Raw genomic sequence first — 22,407 nt, 5'->3', positions numbered from 1 at the left:
ATTAAGAAATATTTCTTAATACTGTAATAAACAATTACCTATTCTTATTAATTATGGTTCACCCATTTGTTTATTTTCTTAGCTAAAGGTATGGTCTCTGGCCCGGACAGGATCACCCGTATGGAAAGGAGCTTTGGATCAGGAAAAATTAACCCTCCTTCCCGACCCAACTCCTATTGGGACGACCCCTACCGACGGCCCTATTTTGACAACAGCACTACTCGAAACGTCACTGCACCCCTTGGAAAGACGGCTTATCTTCACTGCCGAATTCGACAAATTGGGGATAGAACAGTAAGTACGATTGAATTGTTCGTAAGCTTCTCGGTGAATAACCAGGAATAGTTCATGCAATACAACCGTAACTGAAACACTGGACGTACATTTACTAAAACGTTAAAGATGCTAAAAAAATACAAAAACGACATAGGGAAAGATTGTATTACTTATAATTATCAACCAATAAAAATTGTTTCGTTAATGTATTTATCAATTACACACTCAAGACTAACTGTGATTCGTCCTTTTTGATGGGCAAAAAAATTTCTGTTCATGTTCTGACTTTTAAGTTATTTGCTTAGGTTTCAAAATAAATAAGAAATTGATAGAACGATTAATCTGCACTTTAGTTTTACACAAAATTAAGTCATGATTTCACACTTACATGAAAGTTTTACATTACTGGTTTAAGCATTGAAGCAAGTGTATATACTAACTTGATTATTGTTTAGATGCAATGTTTAGAAGTAAATAAATATACATAACACTATTAAGAGCCGTTCATTTAAAAACACAAAACAGCAGTGAACTACTTATCACATCAAAAGTCTCCGTTCACAAGAAATAGAAAGATAAGGGTAAAGGCTATTAGTTGACTATGTTAAATATATTAGATCGACAACACTCGTGAAACTCTCGCGTATAAATGTTACGACACCAACATTTCCACGAGCACACTAACTTTATTTCTGTAATGCGAAAATAAAAACACTCTACATGTTTCGGTGGACAATATGATCCTGAAAATGGTGGACCATATTGTCCACCGAAACATGTAGAGCTTGTTAACATTGTACAAGTAGTTGTTTTACATATAAAAACGTTGATGTCATGATTTTTATTAGTTCACTTATTATTGTAAGAGATGCTCTAAATACTTGTGCTTTAAAAAATCTCAAATATATTCTCTGAAGAATTTAAGCTTTATAGTGTGTGAATGTTCTTTCAACTATTTTACCAGGAAAGCAAAAGAAGCTGTTTTTTAAACCCTTCTCGCTTTGAGAAAGAAATGTCAAGCTATCTTGGCATCATCTGTAAACATAAGAGTGCATGAACAAAAGATGCATTCTGTACCTGAACTCCATTACTATAAAATATACAGCATACACACTAGAAATATTCGTATAACTCATATAACTTGCTTAATCAGAAATACCTATGTAACTCTTAAGATATACATAATCAGATATATCCATGTAACTCATATAATATACACATAACCCGTGTACCATATACACATATAACTGATAACATACACGGTCAGAGATATACACATAACTCATATTGCGGTGTATCTCAATTTATGTGTGCTGTATGTCCTCTAAGAAGGGTGGTAGCTAAAAGGTTTAGAAAAAAAAACACCACCTGTAAACAAATTATAAACTTTTTCAAATAGTGTGTTGACACGACGCTACTTTAATAACAGTCTGATTCCGTCATGACGTAGACTTCACTAGTTTCTTGAGTACATTCTGTTCGACTTTCAACTATTCCTCATGCAACGTTGTCTCCAAATCCTACAAGGTTGAAGGTAAAGGAGTAGGTGATCTGACCATAAGCTTCAATAAGTCTCATATATTAACAAATATGTTGTGTTATGGGCATTGTGGTGGACAAGGAAGATGGCGGAACACATTCCCATGCTCTTAAAACCGATTATGAATAATAACGACAAAGCAGCTTGTGGCGCTGTCGTCTTAAAAATAACCTTGAAGCTAAAAATGGAACATAAGAGGATGCACTTTATCCTCCAGGGTGTTCACATACTTGCAGTATATAATCCAATTATTAAGGGACCCATTCCTGCCCTAATAAATATAACCCACATCATTACTCCAACTCCAGTAACTTGCACAGTGAAAACAATACACGAGGATTCCAAAGTTTCATGGGACTATCACTAAACTTCGACTCTCCCATCCGTACAGAATAGCGTGCATCAAAATTCATCTCAACACATGGCATACTTACATTGTTCAACAGTCCGGTTATCTTTGCCCCGCTGTAAACGAACCTTTCTTTTGGAAGCTAAGGCTAGTGGTATACAAAAAGACGAACGGTTACGAAAATTAATTTCTCGCAGCTGTTTGATCTATAGGGGATGTCCATTGTTGTACCTTTTCTCGACAACCGGTCTTTACGGCCCTTGCTACCCGCCGTCTATTCTTGTTTCAGAGCAGGTTCTTCGTCCACAACTTCTACTGAATGTAGATTTTTGTTGAAAATTTTGTCCCGCCGTATAGTATGATATTATCGCCTTTTATTTCTCATTCATCTCTATTGTTTGAACTTATGGAGTCCCATCAATGTCGCCTCTTTCGAAGACAGACACATTCTTAAAGAGAGAGAGACGTTCGTGCTTATTTATATAGATGGAAAATTTTGAGGAGCAATAATTCATGACCAACTAGCACGACTTCCTGACAAACATCAGTTGTTAATCGAAAATTCCCACTTTTTACGTCAATGAATTAAATGTATCCAGTTTAAGAATTAAAAACAATGAAAGTAATATTTTACTGTGACGTAGTTTAAAGTGATTAACTGGGTAATTGGTACTTTCAACGGTCAATTATCAATAAATTTCACTCAAAATGACATTGTTGTTTCGTTTTTTTAAGTTGGTTTGAATTATAATAACAAGAGCTGAGGCCCGGCATGACCAGGTGGTTAGGGTGTTCGACTCGTAATCTGAGGGTCGCGGATTCGAATCCTCGTCACACCAAATATGCTCGCCCTTTCAGCCGGGGTTTTTTATAATGTGACGGTCAATCCCACTATTCGTTGGTAAAAGAGTAGCCCATTTGTAAGATAAAGAATAAAATACGGTTACAAATTAGCATTATTTTCATTTAAAGTTGTTGCTATTAGTGAAAAGATTCTTGTATAGAAATAGCTAAAGCATTCTACTTCAGTGAATTTGAATAGACGAATATACAATATATTTATCTTACTCCCTGGTGTGTTCATGTATGTGGCGCCAATATATTTTTTAACATATACAGTCGTTAAGCCATTCACCAATACCGAACGAGGAATAAGAAACAATAAGATCCACCAAATTGTGGAGCAGTGCGTATTTTTATTTTATTTTATCTAAGTCAGTGATTCCAGATGTTTTATTCACATTGGTTGATATCTTTTTGATTGAGTTATCTAAGTCGAAACGCCGAGAATCCAAATCTATTTCGCACGAACTCATCCAGTGAAGGAATTTTGGCGCCACAAGTGCATACCATTTCTAAGCCACATAAAATAAATCACCACCTGCACGTGTTATATATATATACCACTTAATAAAATGAATGCTTATATATAAACTCGCTGATCTACTCTAGGTATAAAGGAAACCAAGACAAAACAAATTGAACCAATTTGACGAATACATATTTCAAAACCATTAATCTTGAAAATTTGAATGAATATTCATAGTGATGTGAAACCTTTAAATACGTCAAAATCGTTAAGCACTCTAGTTAATAAGTAGAAGAGGTCTCACGTTGTTAAGTATTGTTCAAAATATTGATGACAATATCTAACATGGTTCAGTTGAAAAGTAGTGTTATAGAACAAAATCATAAAATTTGTTACTATAATACAATTACTAATACAGTTAGTGAAGAAAACATCTTGAGTAAGTATATATATGTGTATATATTTAGTGAACAAAACATCTTGCGTAAGTATATATATGTATATATATATATATATTTAGTGAAAAACATCTTGAATAAGTATATATGTATATATATATTTAGTGAAGAAAACATCTTGAATAAGTATATATGTATATATATATATATATATTTAGTGAACAAAACATCTTGCGTAAGTATATATATATATGTATATATATATATATATTTAGTGAACAAAACATCTTGCGTAAGTATATATATGTATGTATATATATATATTTAGTGAACAAAACATCATGCGTAAGTATATATATATATGTATATATTTAGTAAAGAAAGCATCTTGCGTAACTATATGTGAAAAGCTTATCAATATAGTACAGATATAATATATATAAGAATAACTTACTTCAGAATAACTAGGTAAATTTGGTTTCGATATCCGCGGTGGGCAGAGCAAAAATAGCCCATTATGTAGCTTTGTACTTTACAAAGAACGATCAAGCAAAAATAACTTCATAAATCGCCGTCTTAATTCTTTCCCACATCACTTACTTTTCACCTTTTAATATATTTATTTACAATATTTAAAATAATACATAAAATATTAATTTCGAGAACCAAAAACATTTATTTTTTTTTCAACTAGCCGTTTAATAACAAAGACTCTATATTTTTAGGATAAATTATTTCTGTTAGTAATAATATCGTGAGAAGATCCTAGCAAACCAAATTATTTTATATGTTAACATCTTGAAGTTTTTGATATTGAAATTATATTAACTAACCTATAGTGCAAAAATGACTGTTTTTCATTTATTTTGTTATAAAACTATTCATAACCATTGGTATTAAAAATAATTGAAAACAGATAACACATATTTCTGTTCGTGGTTATCTCTACATGACAATTCGAAAGTAGTACGTTGCCTTATGTTGTTTCATTTTTTTTAAATAATGAAATAGCTGTCTCAAATATCAGTATATTACAAATCGATATGATCATAAAATGGGTGATTTAAAGGACTGTCTTCCTTTCTTCTAAACCCAGTCTCTCTGTCCACATCCTGCTATTCAGGCGTGTATAATGTGGCTATCACAGTCAGAAATCAGCCCCAAGAACCTAGATAACGCTTGTTATGAGGAGGGGGAGTAACTTACAGAGCTTGATGGATTTTATTTTTACTCTCACAGTCTCTGGACTTACAGCTTCGACAATCGATGCGTGGAGATTTATTGAAGTAATTGTCGACCCCAACCAAAACCTTTTCTGTTGTACAAGAGGGCCCGTAAAACAAGAATTTCATATGGCTTTTTACCAGCTCGTTTTCATCATTCTTGCTCAATGACCATTCATATCATAAACCCAAACTTTGAGATTACACAAAAAATAGTCGTGTGTACTTTTTTTATCTTTGTAATTTTGAAATGCTTGTTTTATTCAAGTTATTTAAATAATATTTTTTATTCTATGTGAATAATCCAATTTCGGTCTCTGGAATATTAATACAAACCCTCGCGCCATAGTGGTATTAACCAGTAAGTACCTTTACAAGTGGCCACGAGAAAAAAGACCAAGAACTTGGAATTTTTACAAGATGTATTTACGTACTTTAATTTAACTAGCACATAAACAAAGATATATATATAATCATACACATAGTAACAAAGACGTACTTCACTTTATTAGCTAACGTATAAAGCTACAACTGTAAAAATTAAACAGTAATATCAGATCTGATATACTAATTTGTAATTACGAATTTCGCATTTCCAATGTGTAACCGTGGTATTTCCAAAGATTAACGATATTGTACCTTCCATCAGAGCCAATACTCTGCGTAAGAATTGCACTTCGTCCATTTCTACTACAGAGTTAAAATGGCTTTTTTATTTATTTTTCTAGTTCCAACATATTCGAAAAATTCAGTATTTACTGTCTCAGTCGTATTACAACAAGTCATTTATATATATAGTTGTACACTGAACCTCCGTCTCAAAATATTTCCATAATATTTCTTCGACAGTTTTCTTTTTTCAGTACATTCACTTAATATTTTTTCTTAACACTTCCGTTTCACTGAAACAGGTGTGTTATTTTACAGCTTGTTAATTAAAGTAATATCATTTCCACTGTAATTAGTTACACAGTGTCTGCCTTTCCAATCTGTTAGTATACCGTTTCTTCTATTATATTGGTACGCGGGGATTTTCGCTATGCCAGTTCAAACATTCCAATCTAATGATATATTTCACCAAATCTGCTGTAATAAAGAACCACTTTTGAATATTCTACCTCTGATACGATAACAAAATACGATAATCTAATTTTTTGTAGTCCCTCTACATCTTTGCAACATTTGGGAAACTATGCTCTTCCTTTTGTAGTCCCTCTACATCTTTGCAACATTTGGGAAACGGTACTTTTCCTATTGTAGTCCCTCTACATCTTTGCAACATTTGGGAAACTGTACTCTTCCTTTTGTAGTCTTTCTACATCTTTGCAACATTTGGGAAACGGTACTCTTCCTTTTGTAGTCTCTCTATATTTTTGCAACATTTGGAAAACAGTACTTTTCCTATTGTAGTCCCTCTACATCTTTGCAACATTTGGGAAACGGTACTCTTCCTTTTGTAGTCCCTCTACATCTTTGCAACATTTGGGAAACGGTACTCTTCCTTTTGTAGTCCCTCTGTATTTTTGCAACATTTGGGAAACGGTACTTTTCCTATTGTAGTCCCTCTACATCTTTGCAACATTTGAAATTTATCACTAAACTACAATATTATATGTCACGAAATATTGTGAGATAAACCAACATTAAATACTCTGTTTTGCTTGTATTTCCATATCTATAAAATGTATACATACATATTCAACAAATAATAATGTATTACTATGAAATTACCATTCTAATCCTAGAAGTTTTTCTGTATGCGCCATATCAACAAAGTGATTACTGTTAACCATAAAAATACAAACAAATATGACTTCATAATTACAGGTATTTGTCTTCATCACCATAGAAAAAACGAAAAAAGCAGTTGATTTATAATTCGTCTGTGTTTCACCTAATCTGTAACGTGTATGTTTTATGATATGCTAAATACAGACAAAACTGAAATTGGGTGTTGGTAAAAATTAGCTTTGCATGTGTCTGTTTTGTACGTCTCTATCGTACGTGTGAGTATTTTTGGTTATTATATTAATAGTAAAAAGGCTATGATGCAACCAACTAAAAACCCTCCAATAGCTATTCGGATATTTATATAAAATCATAAAATGTTGAATATTGTCGACAGTCTCAGTTACAAGACGTGCGTCTTATTTAGTCATTGGGCTTTGTCGTGTAATATATATATATGTAAGGTATATCCAGTCGTAAATCAACAACAACGTAAGTTAATTTCTATACGAAGTCCCATAATCGTATCGATTCGAGATATATCTTGTATGCAGGTCTTACATAACGTTTTTTCAGAGCTCCAAATAGGCAAGTTACGTCAGCTTTGTACACCCGATGTATTTCATAGTACACGCAAAACCATCATTTGTTATATCTTGAAATTATTCACCAGAGTTTAGTAGATACTGAGCTGCAGTAACTTCTCCACTTCAGTACCGGGCGAATCACCCAAGTAAAGGCTATTCAAAATACTCCATGTCTTTTCATTGTCAATCAGGCTAAACGTGTTTTTAATTACAGCCTCAATTATGTTATTATTATTTTTTAACTATGCTATTTTGTAAAGTGAGAATGCATTTTATAAATAACTAAATATTTGTTCCTATCTTTACCACTAATTGCTCATGGTGTATTTCCAGGAAAATAAATCGCTACATCAAATCGGAAAAACACTGAATTGTTTTATGTTTCTACAGTATACTGCTGTCGGTTTGATTATTGTATTTCACAATCTGGAGAAATCCACTCATCCAGTGGTAATAATAACTTCTCCAGTTTCAACCGTCTCTCGAGGGGTCCACTAACGTTCGTTGTAGTAGGTGCCCTTTTATAAATTGTAATACAATGTTGCTCACTTTGTTTTAAAGGAATAACATTACAAAAAAGAAAAGAAAAATGCAGATCTTGATCTTCTTGGAACATCTTTTTTTTGTAAGAATCCTAATTTTTCACTCACGGTTTTACACGCGATTTGCACGAGTAGCACTTCTTGTATTCTGAAAAGAATTTCTTTTATCGATCACATATTCCTCTAAGACTCCGTCTGTCTGCACTGGTATACGTCTGTCGGAACAAGTAATAATTTCCTTTTAATGTATTTTTCATCGATTCCCATACTCAGCTGATTATTCATACATCAAGACATCGCATGGAGGCCGAGCCTTCAGCCTACTAAGGTGCCTGTTAGAGGGCTCGTCAGTGAAGAGTTTAGACGTGATAACATTATTGTCTCAAACTACCATTATTAGCTTAGAATAGGGAAAAATAGCCAATAGGTTGAGCGAGATACCATGCTTGAATCCACTCATACCTGTAAGGTGTTTTAGAAAATGTGAAACAAAATTTCGACTTGCATTAAACTTAGAAGGTTTATGTCTAGGGATAAGGAGTTATATAGAATGTTATATAGAAAGTAAAGAGTTAATTATAGGAAATGATATGGAAGTACCTTCATTAGAGTAAAAAATACAAGTTCAGGTCAAGAAAAGAAAGGAAATGTATGTCGATAAATAAAAAAAACTTGTTAACAGACTTTTCCATTTATGGCAATAAATATTCCTGGAAGCTTTCTTGAATTGTATTTTGCTTGTTTGTTTTAGAATTTCCTTCAAAGCTACACAAAAAGAACAGAGTCAGCCCTAATTTTGAAATAATAGGCTAGAGTGAGAGGCGCTAGTTAGAATTTGAGACGTCACTCATATAGCGCACCTATAACCCCAACAGGTCATGAACCACGAATCTTCGTATTCATACTCCAGACACACTAACCAATAGATCACGCAATCTCGACTTGTATAATCCTATTTTAGTTAATACTTAAATCTTTTTTTTTGAAATACTTTTTGTAATTGTTCATTTGGTACTAAAAGGCCTGGCATGGTCTGGTAGTTAGGGCGCTCGACTCATAATGTGTTGGTCGCGAGATCGAAACCATGTGCCAAACATGCTCGCCCTTTCAACAGTGGGAGCTTTATGATGTGATGGTCAATTCCACTAATCGTTGCTAAAGACTAGCCCAACAGTTGGCGGTAGGTACTGTCAGCCGGTTCTATTCCCTCTGGTTAGCAACTCAAAATTAAAAACGGCGGCAGATAGTCTTAGTAGCTCTGGCACAAACAAATACACAAATACCTAATAATACTAAAGAAAACTCAGCTCTTTGTAATGATATGCTATGTTGCGTTTCATTGTTTGTTTTTATAGAAAACACCTTTTAAAAAAGAAAGCGTACTCCCTCTGCCTATCCAGGCGTCAGGTGTGGATACTGACTATAAAATGATATTACCTGTTACAAGAAAACAACAACTAAAATATAATTTCTATATTTTTCAAAATTAAAGATAGCTATAAGTATAGATAGATCTTGCTCAAAAATTTTAAAAAACCAAAAAAAGATGGCTAAATAAGTCTCTCTCTGTACATTTTTCTACTCGCGCCGTTTCAAAAAGAATGCCTTAGACAAGTTCCTGTTTGTTTGTTGAACTTCGCCCAAAGATACTCGAGGGCTATTTGCACTAGTCGTTCCTAGTTTTAAAGTGGTAGACTACAGAGAAGGCAGCTAGTCAACACCAACCACCGCCAACTCTTGAGCTACTCTTTGTGAGTCTAGTGCCCTAACCATCTGGCTTGCGCAAACAAATGAAAATGAGTAAGTTTTGATTCATACCATAGAATTTCACATTTCTTCACATTTGTTTGACGCATATCTTCACGTGTTGACTGTCGTGTTTCGTAAATTTACTGTTATTTGCTAGAAGTAAAAAGCATATTTTATTTTATTTTCGTTATAATATCTCGTTTCGCTAAAGTTCATCTAGTTGTTAGCGTAATGAGCAGGGGTCGAAAGTTTCAAGGTTCGCACCGCTATGTTGTTGAACACGCTCCACCCCTTGAGTTTTGGGTGCATTAGAAGAGTGATAGACAATCCCATTATTTGGTTCAATTCAGACAATACCTTTGTGGCAGCGGGTACTGCTAACTGGCTTACTGCCTTCCATCTGGTCTGTGATTCAAAATTAGTAAAGTTATACTTGAACTTCTGCTTGACTTTTCAGCTCACGTGACTTGGGATAAATCTGGAGAGGATGCTGTAACACCTACTGTAAAACATCTTTGAGTTAGTGAATGTAAATATACATTTGTTGCGATGCTGCCCCGATCAACTGAGCTGTTGATGTAGTGCTATCAATGTGTACAGTAAAATAAATAGTTTGATTGTGGAATTTCGTCTTCTCAACAGTTAATCCCTGTCCTTATCTTTGCCCCTCACACTGACCTTATAGTTCTGTCCTGTAGGTCAAAGTAAGCTGATTATTAAACCAACTTGATGACGCTGTGTCAGCCTATAAATGCAATATATAAATTAAATATTATGTAAAATCTCTTGCCATGTATATATATATATATATAGATATACATACAAACACAAATGTTTTGTACTTATTTTTGCTACAAATTAATGATTCAATAAAGAAAGATGAGTATTGAGTACTACATGTTATCTTCATTTCTTTTATCAAAAACATTACATGAAAAGTAACATAACAAATTAACAATAACAAAATAAATAGACGGATATAATGCCAGCTGACATTTAGTTGATTAAACGTGAAATTTTGAAAAAATCACTGTAAAATGTGAAGTACCTGAATAAGATAATGTTAGTAATATAAGTAATAAATTACATACAAGACTGTCAAACTTTGTAACAAACCGTTGGTAAAACTTCTGTATCTAGATACGTATCGTATCGCGGTATCAATATTTAAACTACTATGATGAGATACGTACCCCTACCTTATACCAATCTTTCTCTGCAGGTGTCATGGGTGCGACAAAAGGACCTCCACATACTAACCGTGGGCCGATATACTTATACTAGTGACCAGAGGTTCACTTCCCTACACCTGGACGACTCGGATGATTGGACCCTGAAGATTCAATACACTCAAAAAAAGGATGGAGGAATTTACGAATGTCAAGTCAGCTCTGAACCGAAGATTAGTCTTCCCATACGACTAAATATTGTCGGTAAGTTTCATATCGAAAACTTAACCCTTTTATACGACTAAATGTTGTCGGTGAGTTTAATATCGAAAACTTAACCCTTTTATACGACTAAATGTTGTCGGTGAGTTTAATATCGAAAACTTAACCCTTTTATACGACTAAATGTTGTCAGTAAGTTTAATATCGAAAACTTAACCCTTTTTTACGACTAAATGTTGTCGCTGAGTTTCATATCGAAAACTTAACCCTTTTATACGACTAAATGTTGTCGGTGAGTTTCATATCGAAAACTTAACCCTTTTTATACGACTAAATGTTGTCGGTAGGTTTAATATCGAAAACTTAACCCTTTTTATACGACTAAATGTTGTCAGTAAGTTTAATATCGAAAACTTAACCCTTTTTATACGACTAAATGTTGTCGGTAAGTTTCATATCGAAAACTTAACCCTTTTTATACGACTAAATGTTGTCAATAAGTTTAATGTCGAAAACTTAACCCTTTTTATACGACTAAATGTTGTCGGTAAGTTTAATATCGAAAACTTAACCCTTTTTATACGACTAAATGTTGTCGGTAAGTTTCATATCGAAAACTTAATTCTTTTTATTCGACTAAATGTTGTCGGTAAGTTTAATATCGAAAACTTAAACCTTTTTATACGACTGAATGTTTAATATCAAAAACTTAACCCTTCTTATACGACTAAATGTTGTCGGTAAGTTTAATATCGAGAACTTAACACTTCTTATACGACTAAATGTTGTCGGTAAGTTTAATATCAAAAACTTAACCCTTCTTATACGACTAAATGTTGTCGGTAAGTTTAATATCAAAAACTTAACCCTTCTTATACGACTAAATGTTGTCGGTAAGTTTAATATCGAAAACTTAACCCTTCTTATACGAATACATGTTGTCGGTAATTTTAATATCAAAAGCTTAACCCTTCTTATACGACTAAATGTTGTCGGTAAGCTTGATATCGAAAATTTAACCCTTCTTATGAATGATAGTTTTTATTAAATATATTAATCATTGTCTTTTATTCTGTCTTATTATTGATAAAGTTTTCAAGTAATTCCAGAAATGTAAAGGTGTCTTTCTTTACTACCAAATGTTTTTTCCCTAAGTCTCTCAGTAGTTCTTCTGCTAATACTGATATAAGTTACTTTTTATCTGGAAATAAACATTTTTCATTTCACCTAACGTTTATATATATGATTTCAACCCATAATATATACTATGAAACTGAAAACTCGTGAACAACAACTCTCTCTTGTTGATTAAAGTTCGATTTTATTGAAATATTCAATTGAAACACGTTTTCTGTCTCATTAAAACATCGCTATCTTAAGACTTTAGCTAAACAGATAATATAACTGTTTGTTTGTTCTTAATTAAAACTCCTAACAATGGGTTATCTATGCTGTGCCCACCACAAGTATCGACACCCGGTTTTTAGCTATGTGAGCTCTCAGACTTACCGGTGAGCCACTAGGAAGCAATATAAGTGTTATGTTGGAGAGTTGAAAAAGCGGAAATATAAGACGTAGAGCCTCTCTGCATCTATGCAAAAAAATTAATTGATTTTTTAAAAAGTGACTGATTTTTATAAAGAAGCAGTTAAGTTTTTTAAGATTAAGTTCGAGACAAATATCTCTTTATTAACCCACAAAAACAGCTAACGGATATTAGGTTTACTTTTAAATAAACTTCATTTTGTTCGCCAATGAACTTCAATTTTCACAAGGTTAATGAACTTACTTTACTAATATACCAACGGCCAAAGACTTAAAAGGTGAAATATTTTTAGTAAAAACTGTTTGTTGGGTGACGTTTCGAGCTGCCGCATTTCTTTATAAAATTCAAATAATATAGTTTGTTAACTACCAAAGTTTCTTGTGTATTCGCGGCGTTTGTCTAGAGAGATCTGATAGCATGCTTCCTCTCATACACACACACACACCCTTCCTCCAGTAACCCTTTTTTCTATGAAACTAAATGATGCATACTGGTAGATTTTGAAGGATTAAAGAGATGCAGTGTAAAGACTATAGAGTTTAATATACTTGAAAAACAGAGACATGTTTTGTGATACAAAGTGGCACCAATGCCCATACAGAAATCTTGAAAATATACTCAGAGATAATAAAACTTAATACTAGGGTGAATCATTTAGAAATGCTTGCAATGTCATTCAGAAAGAATCTTGGAAAATAACTGATCACTAGGAAAGAGCCAGCCATAATAATCACGTTTTATTGACCACAAGACTCTATAATGTATGAGATAATTAAGGTCTAGAGTGAGATTTGCAACTTGGGCCGTGAAAAGAAATAGAATTTCGTGAAACGTATGGTCATGCATGAGATTTGGCATTACAACTTTCAGAATGTCACTAGAATTGATATTTTAAGCAATGATGAACAGGCCAATGAATTCAGCGCAACACTAGATACAGTGCCAGGTAAAAGGTGAAAACTTCAATTCTACTAACTTTCAGTGAGATTGAATTCAAAATTAGTTGCCGGAAAACTAATTAAAGTAAATTAAATATTGAATAGAAATTTGAACTTATTGCAGATACGTGAATAGTAACTATAAATACTAGAATATGTTAATTTTAATGGAAACGGAAGCGTTCATTTCAATCACTTCAGTTGGAGAATCCGAAAACTTATACATTGATCGTTGTTCTAAGGTGTCCTCTCTCTCGGTGACATCTGCTGATGTGTGCTTGATTCCAGTTACAAAGAAGATATTAACGTCATGTTCTAAAATATTTAAATGGCGGCCACAAAAGTGGTCTTTGTTTAGTTTGATTATTTGATTCACAAATTGAATCACTGTAGTAGCAGCTTGTTTGTTCAATGTACAGCTGTCCACTTTACTTGCGTATCAGACAGCATGTAAGACACTTTAATATCGAGATGAAGAATTGTCTTATATTAAAAGCAAAATGGGACAATTTACTTATCTACTGGAGCCGGCCTGACATGGCCTGATGGTTAGGGTTCTCGACTCGCAATCTGGGGGTCGCGGGTTCGAATCTCCATCACCAAACATGCTTGTTCTTTCAGCCATGGGGACATTACAATGTGACGGTCAACCCCATTATTATTTGGTAAAGAGTAGCCCAAGAGTTGGCGGTGGGTGGTGTTGGCTATTTGTCTTCCATCTAGTCTGCTAAATTAGAGATGGATAGCGCAGAAAGCTCTCGTGTAGCTTTGCGCGAAATTCAAAACAAACCAATCTGTTATAGCCTACATATTCACACATTATGATGCACGTGGGATATTCACAGTGTTGGGTACCAAGTACAAGTTTTTGATATGGACATCATCTTTTAATGTATTGTGTACCAATACACTGCAAGTACTCGTTTCTTGCCTATAGGATACCAATGGTTAGTCACTAAGAACAAAGTTTGTGCTAGGATCTCATGTGAATAATTTACAATTTTCTATGAATACATTTTTATCTTTTTACTAGAAGGATGGTATGCGATTGTGTGTTTGTTGGTTCTCTTAGAATTGTGCGAAAGGATGAGGATGGCTCGTGAGGTTTTATGGCAACTTATAGAGAAAGTATCGACACTAGATTTCAGATAATTTGTTTTTGGTAAAAATATTTAAAAATCAGTTATTTTCTACTCGAAAATTTGTTTGTTAACATACACAACAACAACAACAATTACATTTTCACAGGCTTGATTAATATTTGTTCTCAAAGCAACATCATAGGTTTGTCTATAATTATTTTCGATAAAATAAAGCGTATTCCAAATAAACAGATAAGCGTGTGTGTTTGTGTAGGGAGAAGTCTTTCACTGTGTGAAATGGGTGTATAAAGAGAATTTATGTCCGCCATGAAGCAATTTCTATGGACTGTGAAGGAGCGAATTGAATTAATATTTATTATTCCACCATAACATGTTGGTTAGCGTGCTGGGCAGCGGATCGAAAGGTCCAAAGTTGTAGCCCGCAATATGCCACTGAACACGCTCGATGCTTTCTCTTGTGGGCACGTTATAAAAGAGATCCGGCTGTTTGGTTAATTGAGAGTAGCCATGGACGTAGCAGGTATTAAGAGTAGCCATGGACGTAGCAGGTGCTACTGATTGGTTCTTGTACCTCTGCTCAACAATTCTAACTTACGAATGGTTATGGTATGTCGCATAATGTGCTTTCAGATTAAAAGTACCAGATATTTTCCAGTAAAGTTTTACATATCTACATAATGTTTGTGAATTTGACAATATTTGTTTTATTTATTTTTTCACACAATAAATCCTATATCTATACCTTATTGAAAACTTTTTACATAACAAGGTATTGCATTTTTAACATTTTACCTAGATACTATCGCTCGTGTTCACTAGTCTGTTTTACATTTTCTGTGTTTTTATGTATTATATTCCGTACTTTCAGTGGCACAGCGGTATGTCTGTGGATTTACAACTCTAGAAACAGCTAGCCCATTGTGCAGCTTTGTGCTTAAGTACAAACAAAAACCGTACTTTATATCTTCAATTTTCAATATGTTGTCAGTTCTGAAAAAGGACGAGAGACTAAAGCGTCTCCTGAAAATTTTATGCATGGCAATATTTAACTTTTTATACTAGTGCTTTCATACACAATAGGTAAAATACTACGTAGAACAACAGTCAATACTCTTCTACATGTTAACATACTTAAATAGATGAAACTGTCCTCTTATTTCCCTAGATGTCACTGACGTAAACTTTCATATTTATATAGATACAAAACTAAGTAATACATCCTTCATGTCAAGTTCCTGATCTCGATATCTGACAAAAAGATACACAACCCAGTTCGAGATACAAATTTAAATAAAACTAAGAAATATCTTAATTTCGATGAAGATTAAAGATTCGTGGGTTGATAGCCGTAGTTGAAGCAGCATAAAACTGGTTGTTATACGGTTATCCTCCTTTCGATATTACGCATATTTGCAATATTTTCTTTCTTTGTTCATGATTAAAATTAGGTTCGAAAAGAAAACATTATTTACATAAGTATACATATACACACATATGTTTAGTAAGTATTAGCGCTAATAGTAATATTTGCGGTCGCACTAACCCAAACACCGCTAGTTATGTTTGAAACTAAAAACAGTTATTTTTTAAGCTTATCCAAATTTAGTACGTTTTGCTTTTGCTTTTACATAACTTCAAGCACATCATCAAACGAGCGTAATGATGGTTTATCTGTATTTTATTTAAATTGCACCACCATTTCCTGGCGAAAATCTCATCATAATACGTTTTAAGAGCTACGTGTTCTTTTTAATGTTTATCATGTTCCACATTTTCCCTTCTCCTTAACACAAGTTATTCTATCATGATAACTCGCTAATAACGATCTATATACTAAGTAAAAATCTCATTATCTTTCTAATCTATGTAGACCAGAAGGTAAATATGCATCGTTTAGTCTGTTGGCCGTACTGTGATTTTCATTAGATAGGTTTGACGCGCGAGATAGTTTTTAAAAGCATTTTCATTTTTATATAATACGTAATGATAAGGGGGGTAAATATCCTGCTGAGACAGGAATTTGTATCCTAGAATATCATTACAGCCTACATAGGAAACTTAGACCTTATCCCCCATGGGGTCGGTGAACCTTTTTCACTACCCATCTACCTTTCTATCATGATCATTATTTCACTTCTGAATCAAAATAAAGCGCCGATTCCTGCAGTGATGTGTCTAGAATCCAGAGTACAGATTTTCCGCCTCTTTCTTCTGAAGATTCAGAGGTTTTTTCTACTTTATTTATACCTAGTTATTAAGAAAGAAATCTTCGTCTTTTGATACGGACAACTTTTAATCATTTCTCTTTGAAAGACGTGTTTAATTACTTTGAATGTGGAAGGAAACAAATGAGTTCTGATATAAAACTTCCATAACTTGGGACTCTTATTCTTAGTTTAGGTCTGTGAAAGACAAATTAACCTGAATTAATCTTTATTTATGATAAACGTTTCCATCTTAGCTTTGTTCTGCATTAATGAACAAGTTTTATGGCATCACCAATCGCTGGTGAGCAGTGCATTACATTATGAAGTCGTTTGTATAAGGTGACGTTAAAATCGCGCAGTAATAAACTAAAAGTATAGAGATAGAAGTCTTATACAAGCATAATGCAAGTACATAGTTCTTTCTTCTGACAAAACAAAGATTATATAATTTAAACTCGTCAATCTTATTCTGTTGTCGTTGTTATGCGGTACACTAAGTGTGTAGCTTAATTTGTTTTAGATTCAAATGTTGTCTTATTTTTATTCTTCCCAAAATTTTGTTGTAATAATATATTGATCGTGATATCATGCAAATAGGAAAGAAAAAAGATGAGGTATGGATCATGCCATCAACAAAAAGATGAAATTGGTTTTGTACACCAATATCTTGGTGATATAAAAACCTTTTTATATTGACAAAAGTATCAGAATTACTTCTATCTGAATGTGAAATTAAATTCACAAAACTAATGGTAATTTTCAGCTAAACTTGACAGCGGTGTAACTGAGTTCTCAAATGGACCACATCTTGTACAGGATTGTGTTTTCTTTCTTCAAATCAGTTTTTTTTTATTTGTGCATGCGCTAATTTGAATTATCAAATATTATAAGGTTGCTCCTTCTCTTTCATAAGAAGCGTTAAAACACAGTTTTCAAAATTCCTTTCTTCAGAGAAAAGATGGCGGATTAATCAGCAGAGCTATAGAGGCGTTTTGTATAGGATTCTATCTCGCCTGATTCAAATCAGTTACAGCAAGTATAAAATACTTGGCTTATCTTCAAGTACATGATGTAACGCTTCTTCTTCTAATTTTCTACACTATGTTTTTGGTATGATAACAACTGCAATTTTTGAGGGCTTCTCTCGTCAATTGCAATCTCCTTAATTTAATTTATCCAAAAACTGTGTCTTTGTTTTATTTTTTAACGTAATTATATAAACGTACGAAACAAAATTAAAAATTAATTTGGGGGCAATAACAACTTCGATTTTTTCGAGCATGCGCACAATATTTTTTATTTTATGAATTTGCACGACCAGCACTATTACTGGAAGACCGCTATAGTATAATCACACATCACCGCTCCGAAAAACTCCTCGAAGTATCTTGTAGATTTTTTCAACTTGCTCCTGATCAATAAATTCCAATTAACTCCAAGAAGAGTGTGTTTGAATTGTGACATTCCTATCAGACTTCAGGATGACATGCCACCAAACTTACTTGTGAATTAATAAGCTGAAAATGTTTTAGTGCCGCTTGAGGATAAGCTAATGTAAACTGTTTTCCTCCAAAAAATTTTTTTTAACTTTCATTAGGCTTAAACTTAAACACTCAAAATTATGTCTAGCGAGGATAACTTAATAAGGCACGCTTTGCTATGAAATGTCGACAATCCCATCGTTAGCAAAAAAAAAAAAAGCTTTAGACATAAGATGTTAGTTTATTCAGTATATAGGTTGTTCTATTGATTAGTTTAGTGTTATGCACAAAACTACGCTGTATCTGTCGCAGGGATGGAACCTCGAATTTTAGTGTTATAAGCCATAAAGCTTACCGCTGAGACACCAGGAGGCCACATGATATAGATTGTAATTATTATAGTTATTACTATTATGGGTAATTTTTGAAAAGGCTACCGTATCTCTTTATTTTAGTGTTGTATACACTAATAGATTATAATTTTGGTGTTGTATACACTAATAGATTATAATTTTGGTGTTGTATACTCTAATAGATTGTAATTTTGATGTTGTATACACTAATACATTGTAATTTTGGTGTTGTATACTCTAATAGATTGTAATTTTGGTGGTGTATACTCTAATAGATTGTAATTTTGGTGTTGTATACACTAATAGATTGTAATTTTGGTGTTGTATACTCTAATAGATTATAATTTTGGTGTTGTATACTCTAATACATTGTAATTTTAATGTTGTAAACTCTAATAGATTGTAATTTTGATGTTGTATACTATAATAGATTGTAATTTTGATGTTGTATACTATAATAGATTGTAATTTTGATGTTGTATACTCTAATAGATTATAATTTTGATGTTGTATACTATAATAGATTATAATTTTGATGTTGTATACTATAATAGATTGTAATTTTGATGTTGTATATCTAATAGATTGTAATTTTCATTTTAGTTACTTTGTACTTTTTAAATACTTTCGGCTTCCAACAATTTTGAACTCAAGATTTCTTTGATTTTTTCGTCATTTCTTCCCAGCTACAACAGAAAAAGAGAAGAAATTTCTTTATGTAATTAAATTAATCGCTTAGAGTAAAAAATATGATTTTAGAAACATTCATAACTCGAAGTGTGACATCTTTAAGGAAAACGTACATGTTTTATCAAACAAATTCTGATAATTTTGACAGCATAACAACCATTTGTCTTGTTCTTTTGAAACAAATCATTCCTGGACAAGTGTGCATTTGATGCAAGTTTTATTATAATATTTTTTACTATAAACTTTACTCATAAAAGAACGACTATTTTTTAATTGAATAATAGTATCAGTACACATAACATTTAAATAAGTTTTTACATGTCAAGGAAATCATCATCATGCCTAATGAGACCGAGACTTGTAATACTGATTGTGAATACAATCCTTTAATATCTCAGCGTTTAGGTTTTACAATAATACTGAATCACACAGGATCAACAGAAATCAGGATCAATCCTTTAATATCTCAGCGTTTAGGTTTTACAATAATACTGAAGCACACAGGATCAACAGAAAAAAAAAGCTAACATTACAAAATAAACCCTAAAACTTGAGTGCTTTTGAAAAGTGGACTTCTATTCATGAAGAGTAATTGGAAAATTTGTTGTCATTTACCTCTGATGAAGGAAAGTCCACTTTACTGAAACGATACTAATGTTGAATTGTTGAAAACATCTTCAAAATTCATCTTCCTCTTTGCTCTGAAAGAGTGAACTTCACATGTTAGACTCTTTTGAAAGAAGGAATTGTTCAGTCGAAAGATTTACAGAATGAATCGATGTTTTTTAGAAAAACATGCTACAATAAACGTACCTCAGTACTAAATATGCGTTCGTGTTTCAGTCGACAAATCGATAGTGGTAGTTTTAAAGTAATTTAATTTCTAAAGCTGCTTGCTTTTTGTTTCGTGGAAGTTATATAATGAGCAGGAAAAGTAGTATAATTTCAACTTTTAAACCTTTTATAAAAAAGATTAAACGTCTCATTTCCTGGCAACAAATTAGATTTTAGTGTTTAGCGGAAAAGTATACCTTATATAGATGAGTAGAAGTAGCAAAATGTTTTCATGTGAATATTGTTTTTGCCTTAAAATTAGCTTTAAATTAGTGTTGCCCAAAGTAAAACGTATTAGCAATGCAACATAGGCTATTGTTGATAAAGGACTGATGTAAATCTTGAGTCCGCATGATAAACCTCAGACAGTGTAGAACTTGAAGGGGCTTACTGTATTTTAAAAACTTGTACAAATTATGTACAATAACACTTCATAATAATTATTTTTCATGTTGTTTAAAACTCGTGCGTTGCTTCAGTGGCTGCTGCAACACACATAAACTTCAGAAAATACAAACTGTAAGTTGCTTCTAATGTATTTTGAATAAGCATAGATTCATTTTTATTCCGATAAACTTTGGGTGTCGGGCTGAGTGGCTTAATAGTTTCCATATCGTGGTGGACAGAGTACAGATAGCCACCTGTGTAGCTTTGCGACAACATCGTTTAAGAGTTGCAGCTTCAGATGGCACGTGCTGCCAACTGGTTGCCTTTGCTTGGGTCTTCAGTTCAGAATTAGAGACGGCTATACCTGAAACGTAGGAGTCTCTGACGTGGCTGTTTAACCCATCGTATACATAAGATGTCGTTCAGATGAACAAAGGAACACGTTGCGTCTGATTGATCACGGTTAAATTGTGAAACTTCATTTTCATACGCCCCCCCCCCCCAGTGACACAGCGGTATGTCTGCGTACTTACAGCGCTAGAATCCGGGTTTCGATACCGGTGGTGGACAGAGCACCAATAGCCCATTGTGTAGCTTTGAGCTTAATTTCAAACAAACAAAATCATTTTCATGCTATGTTTATCATAATTATTCATAATAACATTTAGTTTTAAAATAATGAAATTATATTTTCTTAAATATTATAGGTCTTAATAACTTAATAACTACCAAATGGAAGAGTACAATTTCATATTTTGTAGTTAGTCACAGATTTAATATTGTTGTTGACTTTTAAGATTGATTTTTATTGATACATGCTCAACGGTGTAGCGTTAATTTCTGTAGTTTAACCCACCAAACTGTATAGCAATAAAACTTTCAAAAATATCGTGAGTATTTACTGAAAAGATGTATTCATACATTTTTACTTCTTTCGCTTTAACATAAAGCGAAAAACATAATAAACACACTTGGTAATTTTCTCATATTTATCATTGTCATGGATGGAGTCTTTATTTACTTATCCGGAAACTTTATTTCAGTTTCGACCAGAACATTTCCTTTGAACCCATGAATTTCATCAACCAATCCATTCCATTACATTGCAGATTGATGTAGACTCCAAATGCTTAATGTTGATTTGAATTCATGTGTAAAATAATGTTTCCTTAAAATGGGTCACACAGCATTACGCACACAACTTTTAAAATGCACTAAAATAACGAACAGATACACATGAAAATATTATAGAGATACACAATAATAACCAAGTATTTATAAAGCACGCACTAGCATGACTCAAAAGGAAATAGAAATAATCTTTTCAATCCAATTTGAAAAGCACTTTATTAAACACAATGAACTGGGCGCTTATTAGTCTAAAGAAACTAATGTCCATCGAAGTCATGCTACGATGTATCAGCATGTACATGAACCTTTTAATCTCATTTCTTTCATGCTTTCACACACGTTGTTTAGTAATATTGTGATTGATGTTTCGGGAGCAGTAGTTATCATTTAACTTTCTTGTGAAGACTTTTCCCTATAAACAAACCAGAAGACTAAGTTTTATAAATATGCCGTTATATTCTCCCTAAAATGTAATATAATACATTAAAAAAGCCACGCATGATTTTAAAATTAATGTTCGTACTGTGAATCCGATGAATCATGGTTCGCGTTCCATTCCTTTTAAAAACTTCGTTGGCCAGGTGGTTAGGGCACTCGACTCGCAAACTGAGGGTCGCGGGTTCGAATCCCCGTCACACCAAACAT

At 33.0% G+C, this 22,407-nt stretch overlaps 1 protein-coding gene across 2 annotated transcripts in view; it reads left to right on the top strand.

The window, feature by feature from the left end:
- LOC106465977 (Down syndrome cell adhesion molecule-like) overlaps window positions 1-22,407 on the top strand; it is a 95,254-nt gene that overhangs the window by 52,807 nt on the left and 20,040 nt on the right. For both annotated transcript variants that reach the window (XM_022393939.1, XM_022393940.1), the window contains 2 exons: window positions 83-294; window positions 10,924-11,134. In XM_022393939.1, the coding sequence (XP_022249647.1) occupies window positions 83-294; window positions 10,924-11,134 (423 nt within the window). The remainder of the gene's footprint in view (window positions 1-82; window positions 295-10,923; window positions 11,135-22,407) is intronic.

The sequence above is a fragment of the Limulus polyphemus genome, unplaced genomic scaffold, assembly GCF_000517525.1.
Source record: "Limulus polyphemus unplaced genomic scaffold, Limulus_polyphemus-2.1.2 Scaffold2109, whole genome shotgun sequence".
In the NCBI taxonomy this organism is placed as follows: domain Eukaryota; kingdom Metazoa; phylum Arthropoda; class Merostomata; order Xiphosura; family Limulidae; genus Limulus; species Limulus polyphemus.
This window is presented reverse-complemented; position numbering and strand designations above follow the sequence as displayed.